The 21045-nt window shown below is 38.0% G+C and overlaps 1 protein-coding gene across 2 annotated transcripts in view; it reads right to left on the bottom strand.

Moving 5' to 3' along the window:
- Positions 1-21045, bottom strand: part of LOC100880933 (uncharacterized) — an 89944-nt gene that overhangs the window by 8342 nt on the left and 60557 nt on the right. For both annotated transcript variants that reach the window (XM_076537984.1, XM_076537983.1), the window contains exon 5: positions 675-765. In XM_076537984.1, coding sequence (XP_076394099.1) covers positions 675-765 — 91 coding nt within the window. The remainder of the gene's footprint in view (positions 1-674; positions 766-21045) is intronic.

The following is a 21045-nucleotide window of genomic DNA, read 5'->3' as shown; positions in this document are numbered from 1 at the left end:
ACCAAATCTCTACATCCCCCAAATTCCAATTTTTTCAAATCTCTACTTCCCCAAATTCCTACATTCCCAAATCCCCACATCCCCAAATTCCAGCATCTTCAAATCCCTACACCCCCAAATCTTTACATCCCCAAAATTCCACCATTCTAAATGTCAACTTCCCCAAATTCCTACATCCCCAAATTCCCATATCCCCAATTTCCACATCCCCAAATTCCCACATCCCCAAATCCCCACATCCCCAAATCCCCACATCCCCAAATCCCCAAATCCCCACATCCCCAAATCCCCAAATCCCCACATCCCCAAATCCCGACATCCCCAAATCCCCACATCCCCAAATCCCCACATCCCCAAATCCCTACATCCCCAAATCTCTAGTTCCCCAAATTCCACATCCCCACATTTCCAACCTTCCCAAACTAACAACCCCCAAATCCTAAATACCCAGAAACCCTGAAACCCAGTGTCCCAATCTCACCCCACCAACCCCAGTGAAAACTAATTCCCCTTACATCATAAAGAACCGCCAAAACTCGTCACTCCCAGATAGTCTACCCGCGATAACGAGTTTTGTGGTCCAACTACCTATGACAGATAACAAATCCGTTCCCTCAACCAAACGAAAGCAAAGGATAATTCGTCAAGGATTCTTTATTACGATTGATACGTACTTTCCTCCTCTGACAGGTCCTCCCCGAGGCACTGCAGCACTGCCCTGAGATCTGACGCGGTGATGTAGCCTCGATTATGTTTGTCGAACACCTGCGAACAAACGTGAGCAACAAGAGTTGAGTACCCTTCGTTCCAGCAGCCGGGAGAACAGAAAGAGGGTCACGCAGACACAAATCACCGTTCGGAATAGATTCTTTTATTTCGAAGTAAATGGAATATCCGGCCAAGAGAATAGCCGTCGATACTTTTACTTTTTCTTCTCTTTTTCCATCGTCGGGGAGAATAATCGGGACAATGTGTGAGTACACAGAAAAGAATTTGCGAGGAAATACCACCCCGGGAATTATAACGACTCTCGCGTCTATTATTTATCAGTTCGCGGGCACGGTATCGGAACCTTCTTGGAAATAGAATTGGGATTGATGGCGCTCTGGGGAACGTTTCAAAAGTTCTTCAGTCAGTACATCTATCTGTTCTGAGAGTTGTGGTGAAAGTCTAGGGTTAATCTAGGGTGGAGGTTAAAGATGGCGAGGGTATGAGAGTTGTGGATAAATCGGGTGTTGAAGAGATGTGAGGCATTAATATGGATTGTGGGTGTGGAGTGTTGGTATTTAGGGAAATTTGGGGATTTTGGGATTTGGTGATTTGGGGATTTGGGAATTTTGGTGGGTGGATATTTGAGAATGAGGGATTGGGGAATTGGGAAATTAGGAAATGGGGAAATTATGGGAATTGGAAAATTATGGAATTTGGATATTGTGGAATTGGGGAATTATGGAATTGGGGAATTATGGAATTGGGGAATTATGGAATAGGGAAGTGATGGAATTGGGGAATTAGGGAATTAGGGAATTAGAGAATTGGGAAATTATGGAATTGGGAAATTTGGAAATTGGGATATTATGGAGTTGGAAAATTATGGAATTGGGAAATTATGGAATTGGGAAATTTGGGAATTGGGAAATTTGGGAATTGGGAAATTTGGGAATTGGGAAATTTGGGAATTGGGAAATTTGGGAATTGGGAAATTTGGGAATTGGGAAATTTGGGAATTGGGAAATTTGGGAATTGGGAAATTTGGGAATTGGGAAATTTGGGAATTGGGAAATTTGGGAATTGGGAAATTTGGGAATTGGGAAATTATGGAACTGAAAAATTACGGAATTGGAGAATTATGGAATTAGGGAACTATGGAATAGGGAAATTATGGAATTGGGAAATTGGGAAATTAGGAAATTGGAAAATTGGAAAATTTAGAAATCTAGAAATCTAGAAATTTAGAAATTTAATCATTTGAAAATTTAGCCATTTGCAAAAGTAAATAAAGTTATAAATATTCAAGTATCCAAAAACTCAACCTTCCAAATTTCCAACTAACCAACTGAATAAATTATAGTGTTTATACAAACAGAATCGTGGAAACATACAAATTTCAGATCGTATTCGAACTTGTAAATAGAGAAATTGATAACCCATCATTTGCAGATTCGCGCAAATTAGCTTCCACGTTAAGCGACCGATGACAAAACATGGTTTCAATTATGCTAACGATAATGGTGGCAATTATTAGGGACTGCCGAACGTTGACGCTCGTCTGATCAAACAATGGATCCGTTAGGGAGCCAAATGATTTAGTAATTGCGTTAATAGTCGGTTGATTGCGATTTCCTAGGACGCCGCGTTAACCTAACTTAACCGTTTAACACGTTCACGCGATTTACGCGTTAAAGGGAATCTTTGGAAGGGACTTTTTCTGCCTGTTCCATTTCCTTCCACGGGACAACGAGTCTCTGCTCCGCGGAAACGGAAGACTGATCGATTCGCAATCAGTGACCTACAATGACTTTCCTTTGATTTCGCGACGGGACAGGTTGAGAAGGGCAAATAAAAGGACCTTTCGAACGTTCGAATGGCATTACCTTGTATGCTATTGATCGATTTCGACGATTGAAGAATTGATCGTTGCGATATTTCATTGAAGATGTCTGTCACGACTGGGTTAATATCAGATTGAAGGGTGCTCGGAAAATCTTGGAATTTTACCGTTTTACAATTTGGGGATTGGGAGGTTAGACACTTGAGAGGTTAGGGTTTCCACGAATTTGGGAATTTGGGGATTTATGGATTTGGAGATTGGGAGGTTAGGGTTTTGGCAAATTTGGGAATTTGGGGATTTGGGGATTTGGGGATTTGGGGACTTGGGGACTTGGGGATTTGGGGATTTGGGGATTTGGGGATTTGGGGATTTGGGAATTGGGAAATTTGGGAATTGGGAAACTAGAGAGTTGGGGAGTTAGGGAATTGGGGAATTAGCGAATTGGGGAATTAGGGAATCGGGGAATTAGGGAATCGGGAAATTAGGGAATCTAGGAATTAGGGAATCGGGGTATTAGAGAATCGGGGAATTAGGGAATCGGGGAATTAGGGAATCTAGGAATTAGGGAATTGGGGAATTAGCGAATTGGGGAATTAGGGAATCGGGGAATTAGGGAATCGGGAAATTAGGGAATCTAGGAATTAGAGAATCGGGGTATTAGAGAATCGGGGAATTAGGAAATCGGGGAATTAGGGAATCGAGGAATTTGGGAATTGGGAAACTAGAGAGTTGGGGAGTTAGGGAGTTGGGGAATTAGCGAATTGGGGAATTAGAGAATCGGGGAATCAGGGAATCGAGAAATTATGGAATCGGGGAATCAGGGAATCGGAGAATTATGGAATCGAGAAATTATGGAATAGGAAAATTAGGAAATTAGCAAATTACGAAAGTGGGAAATACTGAGTTAGCAAATTAGGGAATTAGGAAATTAGCAAGAAGGGGAATAATTAATTAAGAAATTAGGAACATAGGGAATCAGCGAATTTGACATTTGCACACTTAGAAAATTAGAAAATTATCCTATTATTGTTTCAAAAAAATTGCGCACTAAAATGAAAAAATCTATAAAAAATTAAACCGAAGATTTAGAATCCCACAAAAATGAGAACACAGTTAAATGCAAATATCCGTAATTTCCACCCCAGTAAAGTAACGACCCCCTATTTCACCCTGACCGTATGAAACAATTTCAATACATTGTTGATTACTCAGAACCAAATAAAATCGCATCAATTTTACAACACATCGCTGGTTCAATTTATGCGAATCAGCATCGAAAAATGTCACGTTTCGAAAATTTAATTATCCAGAAAGAACAATGACACCCCTACGGAACGCGAATTCGTTCTCATGAATTTCAATGAATTTTTGTTGCTCTTTTTATGGGGAAGTTGCAAAAAGTGATTAGTTCTGGGAAATCTGTTGGTACAGAAGATAATTAAATTATCGGAAGGTAATTCATGGCTTGCGTTACAAATTGCAGGTATTGTTTCATCGCTGTTGCGTTTGGATTTATTAAATTCGTTCCAGGCAACATGGCCTCATTCGCTGCTTGATGCGCACCATCCTCGAATAACTCTTGTGTTTTTATCCGACGATCGATGAAATTGCACACTCTTGCTCGTTACTAGGATATTTTCGCTATCTAGGATGTTCCGTGTTTCATACCTGTACGTAGAACGCTTCTAATTAACTGATGTAAATAAAAACGTCGAGGAAGCCTTCTAATATGATTAAATTGAGATACTTAGTTGGAAGGGTGGTATTCGAAGGGTGGTACTTTTGCATATAATATTTCACGATATAATTGATTCATTATAAATTTCAAAGTTTTTAGTGTACATAGCTTTGGGTTTTCAATTGAATTCTCAAATTTTTAGAATTGTGAGATGTCTTCTCAAGTTTTCAAATCTTGAAATTTAACAATTTCTGAAGGACCCTTTTCAAATATTGTAATTTCCAAATTTCCAAATTCCATTATTCCCCAATTCCATAATTTCTTAACTGCATAATTTACCAATTCTATAATTTTCCAATTCCATAATTTTCCAATTCCATAATTTCTCAATTCCATAATTTTCCAATTCCATAATTCCCCAATTCTTTAATTTCCCAATTCCATAATTTTCCAATTCCACAATTCCCCAATTCCATAATTTCTCAATTCCATAATTTTCCAATTCCATAATTCCCCAATTCCATAATTTTCCAATTCCATAATTCCCCAATTCCATAATTTCCCAATTCCGTAATTCCCCCAATTCTCTAATTTCCCAATTCCATAATTTTCAAATTCCATAATTCCCCAATTCCATAATTTCCCAATTCCATAATTCCCCAATTCTCTAATTTCCCAATTCCATAATTTCCCAATTCCCAAATTTCCTAATTCCCATGTTTCCCAATTCCCAAATTTCCCAATTACATAATTCCCTAATTCCATAATTCCGCAATTCCCAAATTCTTCAATTCCTCAATTCCCTCATTTCCAAATTTCCCATTTCATAATTTCCCATCTCCTAATGTCCCATCTCCTAGTTTTTCATCTCCCAATTTCCCAATTTTCCACTTACTAAATTTCTACATTTCCACATCACAATCAAGTTACTCACATCTACATCTCCCAACATTACCTAATCAATCACCTTAATTAACTCTCTAATGAAGTCCTCCAAGAAATATTACGTTCCCGTCACAGCAATAAAAACTCCATAAAAAAGTTCATTTTTCCTCGACGCATATTTCAGTTCGACATAAAACGACGCGATTAAAAGGAAAACAAGTTTTCATTAACATCGACGTGTCCCTCGAACGAGTTAACACGTTCTAAAGGGATTACATTAACGCGGAGTTGACGTACAACAAAAATGCCAGCGGAAAGTATTAACTTTGTTCCGTATGTGACACGTTCAATGAACAATCATCGCTTAAACATCGCGTGCTTGAAAAATTGTCAATTAAGCGTACGTTGCAAAGGTTAAGGACGATTAATTGCGTACATGCTCTGACGCGTATATTAGGCGTCGCTTTTAAACACCAGGGCCATGCGAACGAGATTAACGAGGACAAATTTGACGTTCGGGATAATTTTCTCACCTGCACCTGTCTACCAACATTCTTCACAGAAAAAAGATTCATCGAGAAAATGCGGATGGGTCGTTTAAAACGATGTTATTTATTAACTTTTTTATTTTATTGAGGGACGGTAATGTATTATGAAATTCATTGGTTGGTGCATTATTGAAAATGTGCTGTGGATTTTCAATCTTCTTAAGTCTTTAATTTTTGTTGAAGAGCATTGTGCGATTACGAGGTTGAGGATGGAGGAAGATTCATTTATTTCATTTATTTTAAAGATCTAAACACTTAGTAACTATTAAATATTTATGGTTGTAATTTTTGTTGAACGAACCATTCTGCAATTATAAGATTGAGGGTGGAGGAAGATTCATTTACGTTATTTATTTTAAAGACCTAAACACTTAGTAACTATTAAATATTAATATTTGTAATTTTCGTTGAGAGTCATAGTACAAAATTGTATAATAAATTTCATTTATTTTAAAGACCTTAGTAAACGCTACTAGCATGTTGGCAGCCAGTATCAGTGTATCAAATGCAACATAATAGCACAATTAATAATGAAGATATAATAAATTCTTAAATACCACCCTATAAGCCAGCAAATTGAAAGTATAAACTTGAAAATGTCTCCCACATTTCATCAATAATTCAAGATTCAATATGTCCGAAGTGCAGCAGAGAACGTGAGGAGCAGAACAAACGGGAATACTCGTCCCTATAATAGGTTGAAAATGTTCAGCGAGTGTCAGCGATCCACCGTTTCCGTTTCGATATGTTCTCGCCCGAGCCGCGACTTCGCGAAATAAATCGTGTCGTTTATCCGCTGGCAGTTTCCAAGCCGAATCGAGATAACCCGCGAATGAAAAGTTCGCGGTTGTTTTATCGCGTCTACGAGGATCCAGGACAAATCGTCGAAATCGTAGCTTTCGAGCGGAAAAAAGAATTACAAGTGAGGGGATAACGTTCGCGGGAGCGATAAGACGGTAATCGCCGGCATCAGCGACGCCGAGACGTGACGCCGGTAATCCAGAACGAACGACGTAAGAATACGCCGAAGTATTCCCATAGAGCTCTTTTCTTCGCTCGACGCCGACCGGAATATTAAGACCCGTTCTTCGCTAACCAATTAGACGGCCATTCTGGCCGACTTTCGAGCACACTTTGCGATATTAAAAGCGACCGCTTAGAAGCCTTGTGTTTCGAACTCCTTTGAATGCTACTTCGATTAAGAGGTTGCCTCGTGGTTTTTCAGGGAAAATATTCTTGTCAACGTTTATTTCGTATGCACTTCTTTTTTCGAACATTCCGGCCGCGCCGCTTTCCGATACTCCAGGAATGTGCGCTGAATTTTTTAACTTCCTATGCTTGTTCCTAAGTTGCGGTCTGTTTCGTTTCGATCGAGATTCTTCTCGTTGAGCTGATTTTACTCTTAGATATTCGGGCTATTATAAAGCTTTGATGTGAAAAAAGTACATTCTTAATGGTAGATTTACGGAGGTCGTCAAAATGGCGGATGTCAGACATCTTGTTTTAAATTGTGAAAATTATTCAGAAGCTTTCAATGTACGTTAATCTTCAAGATAATCACTGCCAGCTGGTTTACGTATTATTCATTATTTATTTGTTGTTACAAAATTGGATTTAGGGAAGACGTCAAAATGGCGGATGTCAGACATCTTGTTTTAAATTGTGAAAATTATTAAGAAGCTTTCAGTGTATGTTAACTTTCATCATGATAAAAAATCGTTACAAGCTGGTTTAAGTATTATCCATTATTTATTTGTTTTTAGAACATTGAATTTATGGAAGACGTCAAAATGGCGGATGTCAGACATCTTGTTTTAAATTGTGAAAATTATTAAGAAGCTTTCAGTGTATGTTAACTTTCATCGTGATAAAAAATCGTTACAAGCTGGTTTAAGTATTATCCATTATTTATTTGTTTTTAGAACATTGAATTTATGGAAGACGTCAAAATGGAGGATGTCAGACATCTTGTTTTAAATTGTGAAAATTATTAAGAAGCTTTCAGTGTATGTTAACTTTCATCATGATAAAAAATCGTTACAAGCTGGTTTAAGTATTATCCATTATTTATTTGTTTTTAGAACATTGAATTTATGGAAGACGTCAAAATGGCGGATGTCAGACATCTTGTTTTAAATTGTGAAAATTATTAAGAAGCTTTCAGTGTATGTTAACTTTCATCGTGATAAAAAATCGTTACAAGCTGGTTTAAGTATTATCCATTATTTATTTGTTTTTAGAACATTGAATTTATGGAAGACGTCAAAATGGAGGATGTCAGACATCTTGTTTTAAATTGTGAAAATTATTAAGAAGCTTTCAGTGTATGTTAACTTTCATCATGATAAAAAATCGTTACAAGCTGGTTTAAGTATTATCCATTATTTATTTGTTTTTAGAACATTGAATTTATGGAAGACGTCAAAATGGCGGATGTCAGACATCTTGTTTTAAATTGTGAAAATTATTAAGAAGCTTTCAGTGTATGTTAACTTTCATCGTGATAAAAAATCGTTACAAGCTGGTTTAAGTATTACCCATTATTTATTTGTTTTTAGAACATTGAATTTATGGAAGACGTCAAAATGGCGGATGTCAGACATCTTGTTTTAAATTGTGAAAATTATTAAGAAGCTTTCAGTGTATGTTAACTTTCATCGTGATAAAAAATCGTTACAAGCTGGTTTAAGTATTATCCATTATTTATTTGTTTTTAGAACATTGAATTTATGGAAGACGTCAAAATGGCGGATGTCAGACATCTTGTTTTAAATAATGAAAATTATTAAGAAGCCTATAATGTATATCAACCTTCAAAACATCATTGCAAGCTAGTTTACTATCAATTATTTGTTTTTATTTAATTTCAATTTAAACACGAATGTCCATAAATCTAAAGTTAATCCACATATGACCATAATATCCGATTAGGTCCAATTCCACAGTCAAAGCGTGAAAGAAGGAAAATGAAAATTTTATCGCCCGTCAATATCCATCGCCTGCAGCCTATTACTTTTTCCCTTACTTAATCAATTTCCTGCGGGGAAGTACTTTTTCGTTGGAAAGAAAATCCGGCAGAAATTCCGGGACTCTCGCAAAAATTGCTTCGCTCGTGTGTTTAATTCAAAGACTTCTTTTTCAGAAATTTATCGGTTCGTTGGTAGTTAGGTCGTCGTCGATCCGATTAGTAAATTAAATCATAGTTCGTTACGTGAGGAGTGCGCTAGAAAATTTATCGCGACGATTGTTTCTTTACGCGCGAGCGGAACTGCGATATTACTGCGACAAAGGACACCGAGTACGCATCATTTCACGGTCTGCGTCGAATCGAATAATTACACTGCATTATTCAACGAAGGCGCGAAGGTACGACAAAGAGTTGTTCCTCGTTGTTCCATGAATATAAACTACGGTATCAGCGTCAGCATTCTTTTGCCGAAGCAAAACTGAATCTCGCAAAGGTACAATCGTCGGAGAGTACTAGTTTCCACCTGTCTTTTCTTGAGCGTCGTCCCTAATATCCTTTTGCCGTTACTCGTCATCCAGCTGGAAATGAATTGTCAAAAATGCAATCACCGGAGGATGCTCGTTTCGAGGGCAACGCGCGAGGAGCGTTTGTTCGCTCGCCTCGATCCCTTTAAATCGTCTAACGAGCGCTTAAAGAGTTTAGCAGGCCAGCATTGGGGTCAGATGCGACGTATCGCAGTGTCCCGAGTCGATATTTTAATCTCCGTGGCCTGGCTGCCGGATTGTAGCGCGTCGGTGAAAAAAAAAGCGGAAAACGCGGGAAAAAGAGGAGCGACGACGCGGCCGTGCGAGCGGGACAAAGCGGAGGATATAGGAAATGACTAGTAAGATTTATTACGCTCGCAGGGCCAAGGGGATGAATATTTGCGAAAAATACCGGCTATCCGGAAAGTTGCGAGCATGTTTTCAAAGTTAATCTGTAAATGCTTCAAAGTGGTCGCGGAAAATCGGGTATCGATTACTGATCGGGGTGAAATATGTCCGTATGGAGCATCGAGGGTGCTGCAAAGTTAGTAGATTTTTACGGAGACAAAAATATAATTTTACTTGTGGACTTCTGTTGGGAATTATACTTGGGGCCTATGAGGTCCGCTGATAATTTTATTAATAAACCATTTTGACGTAGGTGCATCCTCAACTAAGCTTTCCTGTTTGGAAATCAGTAGTTCGAATGTATTTAATCCTACAGGCTTAGTTCGTGTTTAGAAACCCAGTTCCTAATGCCTAATCCAAAATACCTAATTACAAATGTATCATAAGCTGTTAAGAGAATAATGCAGACTATTAAGAAGATTAAGTAGTGTTTTAATTTGAAAGCTCGAGCATAATAAAGCGCGTAATAACGTCGAGCATTTGAACATCGAATTCGAGGTATTGAAGTCCGTCAAGTTGACTCAGGGGTCCGAATGGTAATGCCTCGTTAACGGAAGAGAATGAATGTCGAATTAATATGCAACGAGTCCACGGACGAGCTGAAGATCGATTTATTTTTTCGTTTCCTTTTTTTGTGAATATATGCATGAAGTATCCGTAAGAAACACGGCGAAGATTTCTCCGATAATCGTGAAACGCTCGAGGAAATAGCATAAACGGGACCGAGGTAAGCGGAAAGGAGACAGGGCGAGGAAGTTGGTCGCTAAAAGAAAAGAAAGACGAGGCAACAAAGGGAGTGGGTGAAAAAGTGTAGGCAGATGGAAGAATGGAGCGCGAAAACGGCGGGAGGGTGAAAGTCCTTGTGGGAGGGCTGCGAAGCTACAGTCATTAGAATGTATTGTGGCGCAATGGTTTGACACGCTTCCTTTGCGACACCCTTTTCTTCGCGTCGCATACCAACCCGTTCGCCCCCGAAATTCGCTTCCGCGAACGCTTCTTTCCTCTTCCACGCATCCGCGGATGCACGGATTCGCGCTATGCATATAAAGCGACTGCGGCTTTAATATACAAGATAATATGCTGCTCTTTTTTTTACTCTTTGAGGGAAACGGGTTTTGTGGTGCTAATACGAAATTAGAAGTTGATAAAAAGGAACTGAGGGTACGTTCAATTAATTATGCAGTGATGTGGGAGCTGATGGAGGGATAGGAACTATTATTTATTATTACAACTATTGTTCCTAAAAATTTAGGCTACAATAATTCTGTGGTAATGAATTTATGTTACTGAACACACTGTTGCTTATTGGTAAAATTCTTTGTTAAAATCAGGGAGTAAAAATGTAACGTAGAAAGAACACTATTATTCAACAATTATAATGCTTCTTAAAGTCATTCAGAAATAATGAAAATGACATTGATATTTTTAACTGAATTCTACCTATAAGAATTAATCTCTTCAATGATAAATTTTTGAGGTTAGGAAACAAACTAATTTAACTTGTACAACCGTATATTATATACTGAAAATAGTAATTCAACGTCGTTACTGAGCACAGTGTTGCTTAATAATAAAATTCTTGTTAAAATCAAAGAGTAAAAATATAACTTACAAAGAACACTATTATTCAATAATAATAATGCTTCTTAAATTCATTAAAAAAAATGAAAATGTTTCTGATATTTTTAATTGAAGTCTGCCTACAAAAACCACCCTCTTTAGAAATAAACTTTTGAGGTTAGGAAACGAATTTAACTCGTACAACTGTGTTACATACCAAAAATAATAAAAAGTTTTTAAACCTTACAGAAAGTTAAAATATAACACATGACAGTAAAGATTAAAAAAATAAACAGAGTGAGATATTTCGAACGTATGAAATATTTCCCCCATAAATTTGAATATTTGTCGATCGTATATCGATACCATGATATTTTTACACAGAAAATGTCAAAAGATCTGTTTGCATGAAACAACAAACGCAAACTTTTTGACACATTCAACAATTTTATTTTTGGGATAAAAATCAAAATATCGCGACAATTTTTTTTCTTTGTTTGAATAGCACGGGAGGTCATTAGTGTCTCGCGCGTCACAGTCTTGTATTAACCTTCTTTTGTGCGGGCAAACAGGATTTGACTTCGTTAGTCGAACGTTAAAGAAACGTAAGGCGAATAAAACACCGTTCATGCTTGCAATTATTAAGTAACCTTCCTCTGAGGTGTGGTAATAGCGAAACGATTAACCGCACAGGTGTGTTAAATTCTCTTAGCGCGGCTAATGAGTGCCGAAGAGGAGTTTATCATCTGGTGCATAATCTTTGGTCTCCGTACAATAATCTCCTGTTTCAATATTTGTGGGAGCAGTTTAATTAAAAACTGTGCTTTTTCTTGCTTTCTATTATCTCCAAAAATTCGTTGTTAACTTGGAATTCGAGAAAACCACGTTCCACTCGTTTGCATGAAATACTAAGCCGCTGTAAATTTCCGAGCATCATACTTAAAACATGAATTTACCAGCTGCATTTGCGTGAGTGACATGTCGCACGAAACACGAATTATGTAATGCTGTTAAAAATTACAGTGATGTTTGTTAGAGATAACAGGAATGAAATACGGAAAAGAATGAATAGTGTTTCAAAAAACGTCACTATCCTTGTAAAGGTAGTGAAACTTTGTAAATGGCGAATTTACTGTGAAACAAGCTCGATTGAATCTGATAAAATATCCATTCCTGTTCACGTTTCATTCTCTTTATAGTTTAGAACCATTTTGCAAAAACGTTAAAAATACCCCGTACAAACGAGAAAGCTCGATTTGCATTTCTCTCGCAACAGACTTTAACTTTCTGAAACATCTATTACCCGTTAGAGCTAAAGTTGACGAAGATTCGATCGACTTTTTCCTCGACCAGTTTTTAAACATATGTATACTACACATGTACGAGTTCAGTCGTGTGCGTTCAAGTTCCAGAAGTCGATAATGCGCTTTCGACACGCGATCGTACCTATTCGTCCTCGTTTCCACCGCAACGATAATGTACCACCTAAGTGTAGTTATCGTATATATTAGTTAGTCGAACGAGCTTAGCCACCGGTGAATTCGCCTTACTTGCTTCTAGTACAGTCAGCGGCAAATGTGACTTCCTCAGAAAATGGCGGTAAATGTGACTCCCTTAGAAAATGGCGGCAAATGTGACTTCCCCAAAAAATGGCGACAAATGTGACTTCCTCAGAAATTGGCGGGAAATGTGACTTCCTCAGAAAATGGCGGCAAATGTGACTTCCTCAGAAAATGGCAACATAAGTGACAGGAACTTCATTTATTAGATTCTATAGAGTTAACCTTCTTGAGGATGATCTTTCTACAATTTGCAAAATAAAATGATCTTACAGTTTTAATTATATTTTATTTATTTTAAATTGGTAATAATTGTAGGAGCAGTATATGAGAAAATTCGAATGCACATATGTGTCATATGTGCATATGGTAACATGTATGTCATGATAACTGGTTGTGGTATTTCGAGAAAATGAAATAGTCACATTAGTATTCTGAGGAATGCTAAAAGAGGAATCTGGACACAGAGACTTAGTGACGTTGGAATTTGTGAATGTAGAGAATTGGGAGAGTAGGAATTTGGAGAGGTATATGTGGATTTTGGGATTTGAGGATCTGGGGATGAGGGTATCTAGGATAACTGAGGACCTGGAAATTTGGGGATGTAGAAATTTGGGTGTGTGGAAATTGGGAAATAAAGAAATTTGGAAATATAGAAATTTAGAAAAGTAGAAATTCGGGGATGTAGAAATTTACGGATGTAGAGACTTGAAAATGTAGAAATTTGGAAATGTAGAAATTCGGGGATGTAGAAATTTGGAAATGTAGAAATTTGGAAAAGTAGAAATTCGGAAACATAGAAATATGGGGATGTAGGGACTTGAGAACGTAGAAATTTGGGGAAATGGAAATTTGAGAAAGTAGAAATTTGGAAATGTAGAAATTTGGCAAAGTAGAAATTTGGGAAAGTAGAAATTTGAAAATGTAGAAATTTAGAAGCGTAGAAATTTCAAAACCTGGAACCTAGGAATGTGAATCTGAAACTCCCAAATCTTCAAAACTAAAAATCCAAAAGTTTGAAAGCTTAAAAGCTGCCCCTTCAAGAAAACCCGCCTTGCACTCAAATACACTTGAACGTCAAGTTTCAGCAAATGGATGTGGATTGTATGAATTTTTGGATACATAACCCCTTGATGGGCAACATCCCCGAGTTTAGGGATTAACCCCGTTAAAACTCGCCAATGGTCACGACCAATTTACGTTAAATTGACTTTGGCAAACTCCTCGTTGAATACGCGATAGATTCAAATGGTGCGCACGCCTCGCACGACTAGACGAAGAATTGAATCGTATTCCGTGAACTTACGGTCTCGAGGGGACTAATGGACGTGCGCTTTTATACGAAACCAGCAGACTCACCGGCTGTTTCGTTCTTGCAGCTTAAAAGGTACCTTTTAGCCGGAAGAGGAACCGAAAGATTCGCGTGGTAACCAGAGTAGCGCCATTTGTACCAAACTCGGATTAGGTTGCCTCCATAGTGAAAGTAAAGTGTTTAATTACGTATGTCTGGATGTCCGCGACTTCTATACCTTTCGCTCTTTAATTATTTATCGAGGACACCGACAACAGACGCAGAATATGGACCTTGATATGAAAATCGAAGCCCCTTTCAATGAGCTTAAAGTTACATTTTATGTGGGAAATGATTTCGAGGTTATTATTTCACACTTTGTAAACTAGGTTATTTTCATTCTTTTTGGTCGAGGTTTACTTAATTTTTAAGAGGGAATTTTAGCTCAAGTTTTCTGTGTTTATTCTTTCTGCGTGTCTGGTTACTTGCGCCATACGCAGCTAGCTAATTATTTCTACAAAAGACTGAAAAAAGTTAAAATGTTAAGGGTAACATAATTTTAACCAACTTCTAAAATTTGCAAGCTTCTGAATTCTTAAATTTTCAAATTATCAAGTTCCTAAATTTCTAAGTTTCCTAATTTCTAAATTTCACAATTCCATAATTTTCCAATTCCATAATTCCCCAATTCCATAACTTCCCAATTCCATAATTTTCCAATTCCACAATTTTTTAATTCCATAATTTCCCAATTCCATAATTTTTCAATTCCATAACATCCCAATTCCATAATTTCCCAATTTCACAATTTTCCAATTCCATAATTTCCCAATTCCATAACATCCCAATTCCATAATTTTCCAATTCCACAATTTTCCAATTCCATAATTTCCCAATTCCATAACATCCCAATTCCATAATTTTCCAATTCCCTAATTTCCCAATTCCATAATTTTCCAATTCCCTAATTTCCCAATTCCATAATTTCCCAATTCCACAATTTCCCAATTCCATAACGTTCCAATTCCATAATTTCCCAATTCCGCAATTTTCCAATTCCATAATTTTCCAATTCCCAAATCTCCCAAATCCTAAATATCGCAATTCCCAAATTCCCTAAATCCTCAATTTCCAAATTTCCCAATTCCCCAATTCCCCAATTCCCAAATTCCTCAATTCCCAAATGACCACATATGGTGAACTTTGATAATTCGATAAGAATCAACTTCCTCCTGCTTATCCAACATCCAACTTCCCACGACGAAACGAACGAGGACAAAAAGATTTGAAGCAACTTGCCACCTCGCAATATGGAATATATTTCCTCGCTTGAAGAAATCTTCATCGAGCACCATTGACACCCATTTCACTAATTGATTTCACTAACAATAAGTGAAGCTCCAGTCACGAAACAACGGAGTTTCATCGATTGACATCATCAAAGCAATTTAAAATTCGTCGAATCTAAGTTTTCTCCTTTGTCGAATGGTGGTCAATTCCCAGAACTTCTTATGATAGAGATTCTGGAGCAGGCCGCGAAGAGGACTTTCTTACGAGCTTCTCTGCCCGCCCGTTTTTACAATAATATCCCGGGGCAACAGGAATACTTAGCGAGCTTTGAGGCTGAAAAGCGGTCAGGATCAAAGGGGAAATACCTGAGCTGAACTTCTTAGTTCTGAAATGGACGACATCGTGCGATCCAGTTGAATCCTTTTGGACACGCTTCATTCTTGTTCAGGAACAAGTTCACGGATATAAGAAGGTGACGACGTAAAACACGATGAAACTTTTTGAACACGTGACGTAATCAAAGACGGATCGAACAGACGGGATTACGGTGGGTCTTGCAAATCCCCCTTTAGCGTTGTCTACGGTGCATCGCTCGCCTGTCGATGTTCTGAGAAAAAAAACTTGATCCGAAGGAAGATGTCCCTCGATGGAATGTTGAGCCATGTCAAAAATATGTCGGGGGACTTATTCGTTACAGGAAATTGCTTTCTTCTGTTCCTTCTTTCCGATGTTACGATGACAAGTGTTTTGATGCAAGTTTAGGATATTGGTGCTTTATTAAATATTATGTCCTTTTTTGGAATTGTTGACATAATTTGCATGACACTTTTAAGATGGGTAACATAATTTTAAGCAGCTTTTAAAATCTTCAAGTTTCTGAATTCTGAAATTTCCAAATTTCCAAATATCCCAATTCCATAATTTTCCAATTCCATAATTTCCCAATTCCATAATTTCCCAATTCCATAATTCTCCAGTTCCATAATTTCTCAATTCCATAATTTACTAATTCCATAATTCCTTAATTCCATAATTTCCCAATTCCAGATTTTCCCAATTCCATAATTCCCCAATTCCATAATTTCCCAATTCCATAATTCCCCAATTTCATAATTTCCCAATTCCATAACTTCCCAATTTCATAATTCCCCAATTCCATAATTTCCCAATTCCATAATTCCCCAATTCCATAATTTCCCAATTCCATAATTCTCCAGTTCCATAATTTCTCAATTCCATAATTCCTTAATTCCATAATTTCCCAATTCCATAATTCCCCAATTCCATAATTTCCCAATTCCATAATTCCCCAATTTCATAATTTCCCAATTCCATAACTTCTCAATTTCATGATTCCCCAATTCTAGAATTTCCCAATTCCATAATTCCTCAATTCCATAATTCCTCAATTCCATAATTCCTCAATTCCATAATTCCTTAATTCCATAATTTCCAAATTCCATAATTTCTCAACTCCACAATTCCCCAATACCATAATTTCCCAATTCCACCATTCATTATACAGATTATAATTAGTGAACCTAAAATTCAGTTGCAGTTAAAATACGAGTCTAGGTTAGGACGTTCGTACCGTAGAGTGCGTCCCGAGTGCGTCACGAGTGACGTTATTGGTCAAGAGGTTAACATTTGAAATAATATTGAAACGTTTGAAAGAAGTATTACACTTCCACAGTATATCACAGTTCCGACTCATTAATTCCTAAAGCACAAGTATTCGAAAAACTTGACAGTAACGAATCAGTCTTATCAATCTCTGAAAACTGATGAATCACACGTATCAGCAGAACTGTCCTGCAGGAACCGTTTATAAAAAGTTGTCCTTTTTCTTTTCTAAACGACTTTTAATTACTCCAGGATTCCGGGCGACTGGTCGGCCTTTGGAGCGGCATTCTACGCGAATTTCATATGCATACCTAATGGAAGTGGGTCATTATGTTACACGGTGTTCTAGCTCAGTGTCACTCAAGATAAGAGTGGACCGAGTGCGAACATTAAGCGACTGGAAAACTCGTGAAATCTCTCAGCTACGGGATTACTGGAACTGTATGCTATTTCTGGCTATTGCATTTCTGATATTGCAGCGAAACGGCGATCAGAAGTAGAAAATACATACGTGTTGATAAATAAAGAGAGGTTCAGGTAGATGCGATCTTGGACGCTTTAACGCCGTATGCGGCATTAAATCTGAACTTATCGGGACGGCACACGTGGCCGGCCTTTAATTAACGGGATAAAATGCTTGTTTGATAACGGTTAGCTATGACAACGTTTCGTGGACCATAAACTTGATACACGGTAACTTGTTACGTTTACGGGATACCTGAGGTTCGATGGTGAACCATGCCGAGTACACACATTGAACATGCTGCTTCGAGCAAGATACACACGTACGGTTAAATCAGTGATATACGACATGTGGGTACACTTCACTTCTAGGGCGAGATATTGACTGGGGATGCTGGTTGATTTTCACGTCTTTTAATTTCGGATTTTGGGAGTTGGATGTTAGAGGTTTGAGATTTTGGGGATTTTGGGGATTTTGGGGTTTGGAGATACAAGGATCTAAGGGTTTTGGGGTTTGTGGATTCAAGGATTTAGGGATCTTGGGATTAGGGGATTTTGCGATTTTGGGACCTCGAGATTTAAGGATTTAGGGATTTGGGAATTTGAGAATTTGGGAATTTGGGAATTGGGATACTTGGGATTTGGGAAATTTGGGAATTGGGGGATTTTGGAATAGGGATACTTGGGATTTGGGAAATTTGGGAATTGGGGGATTAGGGAATTGGAGGTTTGGGAATTGGGGAATTATGGAATTGGGGAATTATGGAATTAGGGAATTATGGAATTAGGGAATTATGGAATTGGGGAATTATGGAATTAAGGAATTGTGGAATTGGTAAATTATGGAATTGGGGAATTATGGAATTAGGGAATTATGGAATTGGGGAATTATGGAATTAAGGAATTGTGGAATTGGTAAATTATGGAATTGGGGAATTATGGAATTGGGGAATTATGGAATTGGGGAATTATGGAATTAGGGAATTATGGAATTGGGGAATTATGGAATTGGGGAATTATGGAATTGGGGAATTATGGAATTGGGGAATTATGGAATTGGGAAATTATGGAATTGGGGAATTAGGGAATTGGGAAACTATGGAATTGGGAAACTATGGAATTGGGAAATTATGGAATTGGGAAATTATGGAATTGAAGAATTATGGAATTGGGGAATTGTGGAATTGGGAAACTATGGAATTGGAAAATTAGGAAATGGGAAAATTAAGGAATTTAGAAATTTGGGACTAATATAATTATATCCTTTCCATGAGGTTTAAACCATATTTGAAGTCAACTATTTTAGAAGTCACGAAAAATAAAGGGGAAGATGCATAATTATACCTCCACGACTTTTGACATCAAACTTTTTATCTCATTCTCTAAAACGACCCCACATTCATCCGCAGCGACTTAGACAAATTCGTCTACGAAAGCGGAAGAGGATTAAAAGACGTAACCATCGGGAAAGTTTTTCCCCAGAAAAAAGGACGAGAAGGTGATGTAAAGTGTCTCGGACCTAGTTTCTGCCGTCGAATGAAAAGACTTCCACTTAACGCGGTTCGCTGCATGGCGGTTTAAACGCGTCGCGACGCTTTTCAAAGGACCCAAGGCGTGAAGGAAAGTATCACGCTCGAGTCGCGTTCACCGCGACGCTTTCCTAGAAGAAGTCCTTCGCGATAAAACTGCACAGGATTCAAACAAGCTGCTACGTTTGTAGGATCAATTTCCTTAGAGACCATGTAAGTCGATTACGCAGTCAACGAGCTTAACATCTCAGAAGAGGAAATTAATGTAGCAATCTCTAACCAAGATCTTCCGATGTTCGCAAATTGGATCAGCAGTTAACCTATCTTCGCCGAATCGATTCAAGTTTGTTATATTTTAAAAAGTTTCAAATTAGAGAATGCTATCCTAGATCAAACTTTTTTGCTCCCTGAACATTCTAATCGGGTTAGGTTATCTGAATTGGTAATCATTTTGCATTACCATCTTGCTTTCTGGTTAATTATAGGAGCTCGCAAAGTGGATTTAAGGGCTTAACTTTTGTGGTGTGGTGGACGGTGGGGATGTGATGGACGGTATGGAGATAGAATGTGAGATTTTTAAGATTTTGGAGGATTTGAGAGGGTGGGATTTTAGGTTTTTTGGGATTTAGGTGTTTGGGGATTTAGGGAGGTGGAAATTATGGAATTTGGGACTTTGGGAGTTTGGGACTTTGGGAATATGGGACTTTAGGAATTTAGGAGCTTGGAAATTTGGGTCCTTGGAAATTTGGGACCTTGGGAATTCGGGAGATTGGAAATTTGGGACCTTGGGAATTCGGAAGCTTGGGAATTTGGGAGCTTGGGAATTTGGGTCCTTGGAAATTTGGGACCTTGGGAATTCGGGAGCTTGGGAATATGGGACCTTAGGAATTTAGGAGCTTGGGAATTTGAGTCCTTGGAAATTTGGGACCTTGGGAATTCGGGAGCTTGGAAATTTGGGACCTTGGGAATTCGGGAGCTTGGGAATTTGGGTCCTTGGAAATTTGGGACCTTGGGAATTCGGAAGCTTGGGAATTTGGGAGCTTGGGAATTTGAGAGCTTGGGAATTTGAGTCCTTGGAAATTTGGGACTTGGGAATTCGGGAGCTTGGAAATTTGGGACCTTGGGAATTCGGAAGCTTGGGAATTTGGGTCCTTGGAAATTTGGGACCTTGGGAATTCGGGAGCTTGGAAATTTGGGACCTTGGGAATTCGGGAGCTTGGGAATTTGGGTCCTTGGAAATTTGGGACCTTGGGAATTCGGAAGCTTGGGAATTTGGGACTCTGGGAATTTGAGAGCTTGGGAATTTGAGTCCTTGGAAATTTGGGACTTGGGAATTCGGGAGCTTGGGAATTTAGGAGCTTGGGAATTTGGGTCCTTGGAAATTTGGGACCTTGGGAATTCGGAAGCTTGAGAATTTGGGACTCTAGGAACTTGGTATCTTGAGAATTTTAAACTTTGATCATTTGTTACTGTAATAATTTGATAATTTCTTAATTTCCTAATGTCCTAATTTCCTAATTTCCTAACCTCCTAATTTCCTACTTTCTTAATTTCCTAATTTCCTAACCTCCTAATTTCCTATCTTCTTAATTTTCTAATTTCCCAACCTCCTAATTTCCCACCTTCTTATTTTCCAAATTTCCCATTTTACTAACCCACTACTTTCATAACCCCTCACCCTATAATTTCCAAAACCTAAAAATTCCTAAACTAGAAACTTTTATACCATCAAAATAACCCCAAAAATGTCCCAAAATTGTTTTAAAAACCATTCTGTTATCTTCAGTTCAAGCTCTATCAATCGTGCAACAGTACACATTCGTGGGACAAATTCGTGCGCATGCGAGAATTAATTGGAATTGGTCAGAAAACGTCGGAACAACATGTATGTGGCTCTTTTGTAAACGCTTGACGAGCTCGCGAATGCTGGTTGCGTTGCTTTGTACGCTTTGGAACAAAATCTGTCGTTTGTTATTCCTTATCTGACAATTATTATTAACGTTTGTATTCAAACGGGGTTCGATACGACTTGACGAACGAAACAAAGAGACGTCCTCGATCACTCGATTCGCTTAATCATTCCTACGTCCATGTTTCTTATGTTTCTTTCAATTTTTATGGATTCGGTTTACCTCGTGAAAACATTGCATTTTATGATGTTTATGTGAA

This window comes from Megachile rotundata, chromosome 12, assembly GCF_050947335.1.
Source record: "Megachile rotundata isolate GNS110a chromosome 12, iyMegRotu1, whole genome shotgun sequence".
Taxonomy (NCBI): Eukaryota; Metazoa; Arthropoda; class Insecta; order Hymenoptera; family Megachilidae; genus Megachile; species Megachile rotundata.
This window is presented reverse-complemented; position numbering and strand designations above follow the sequence as displayed.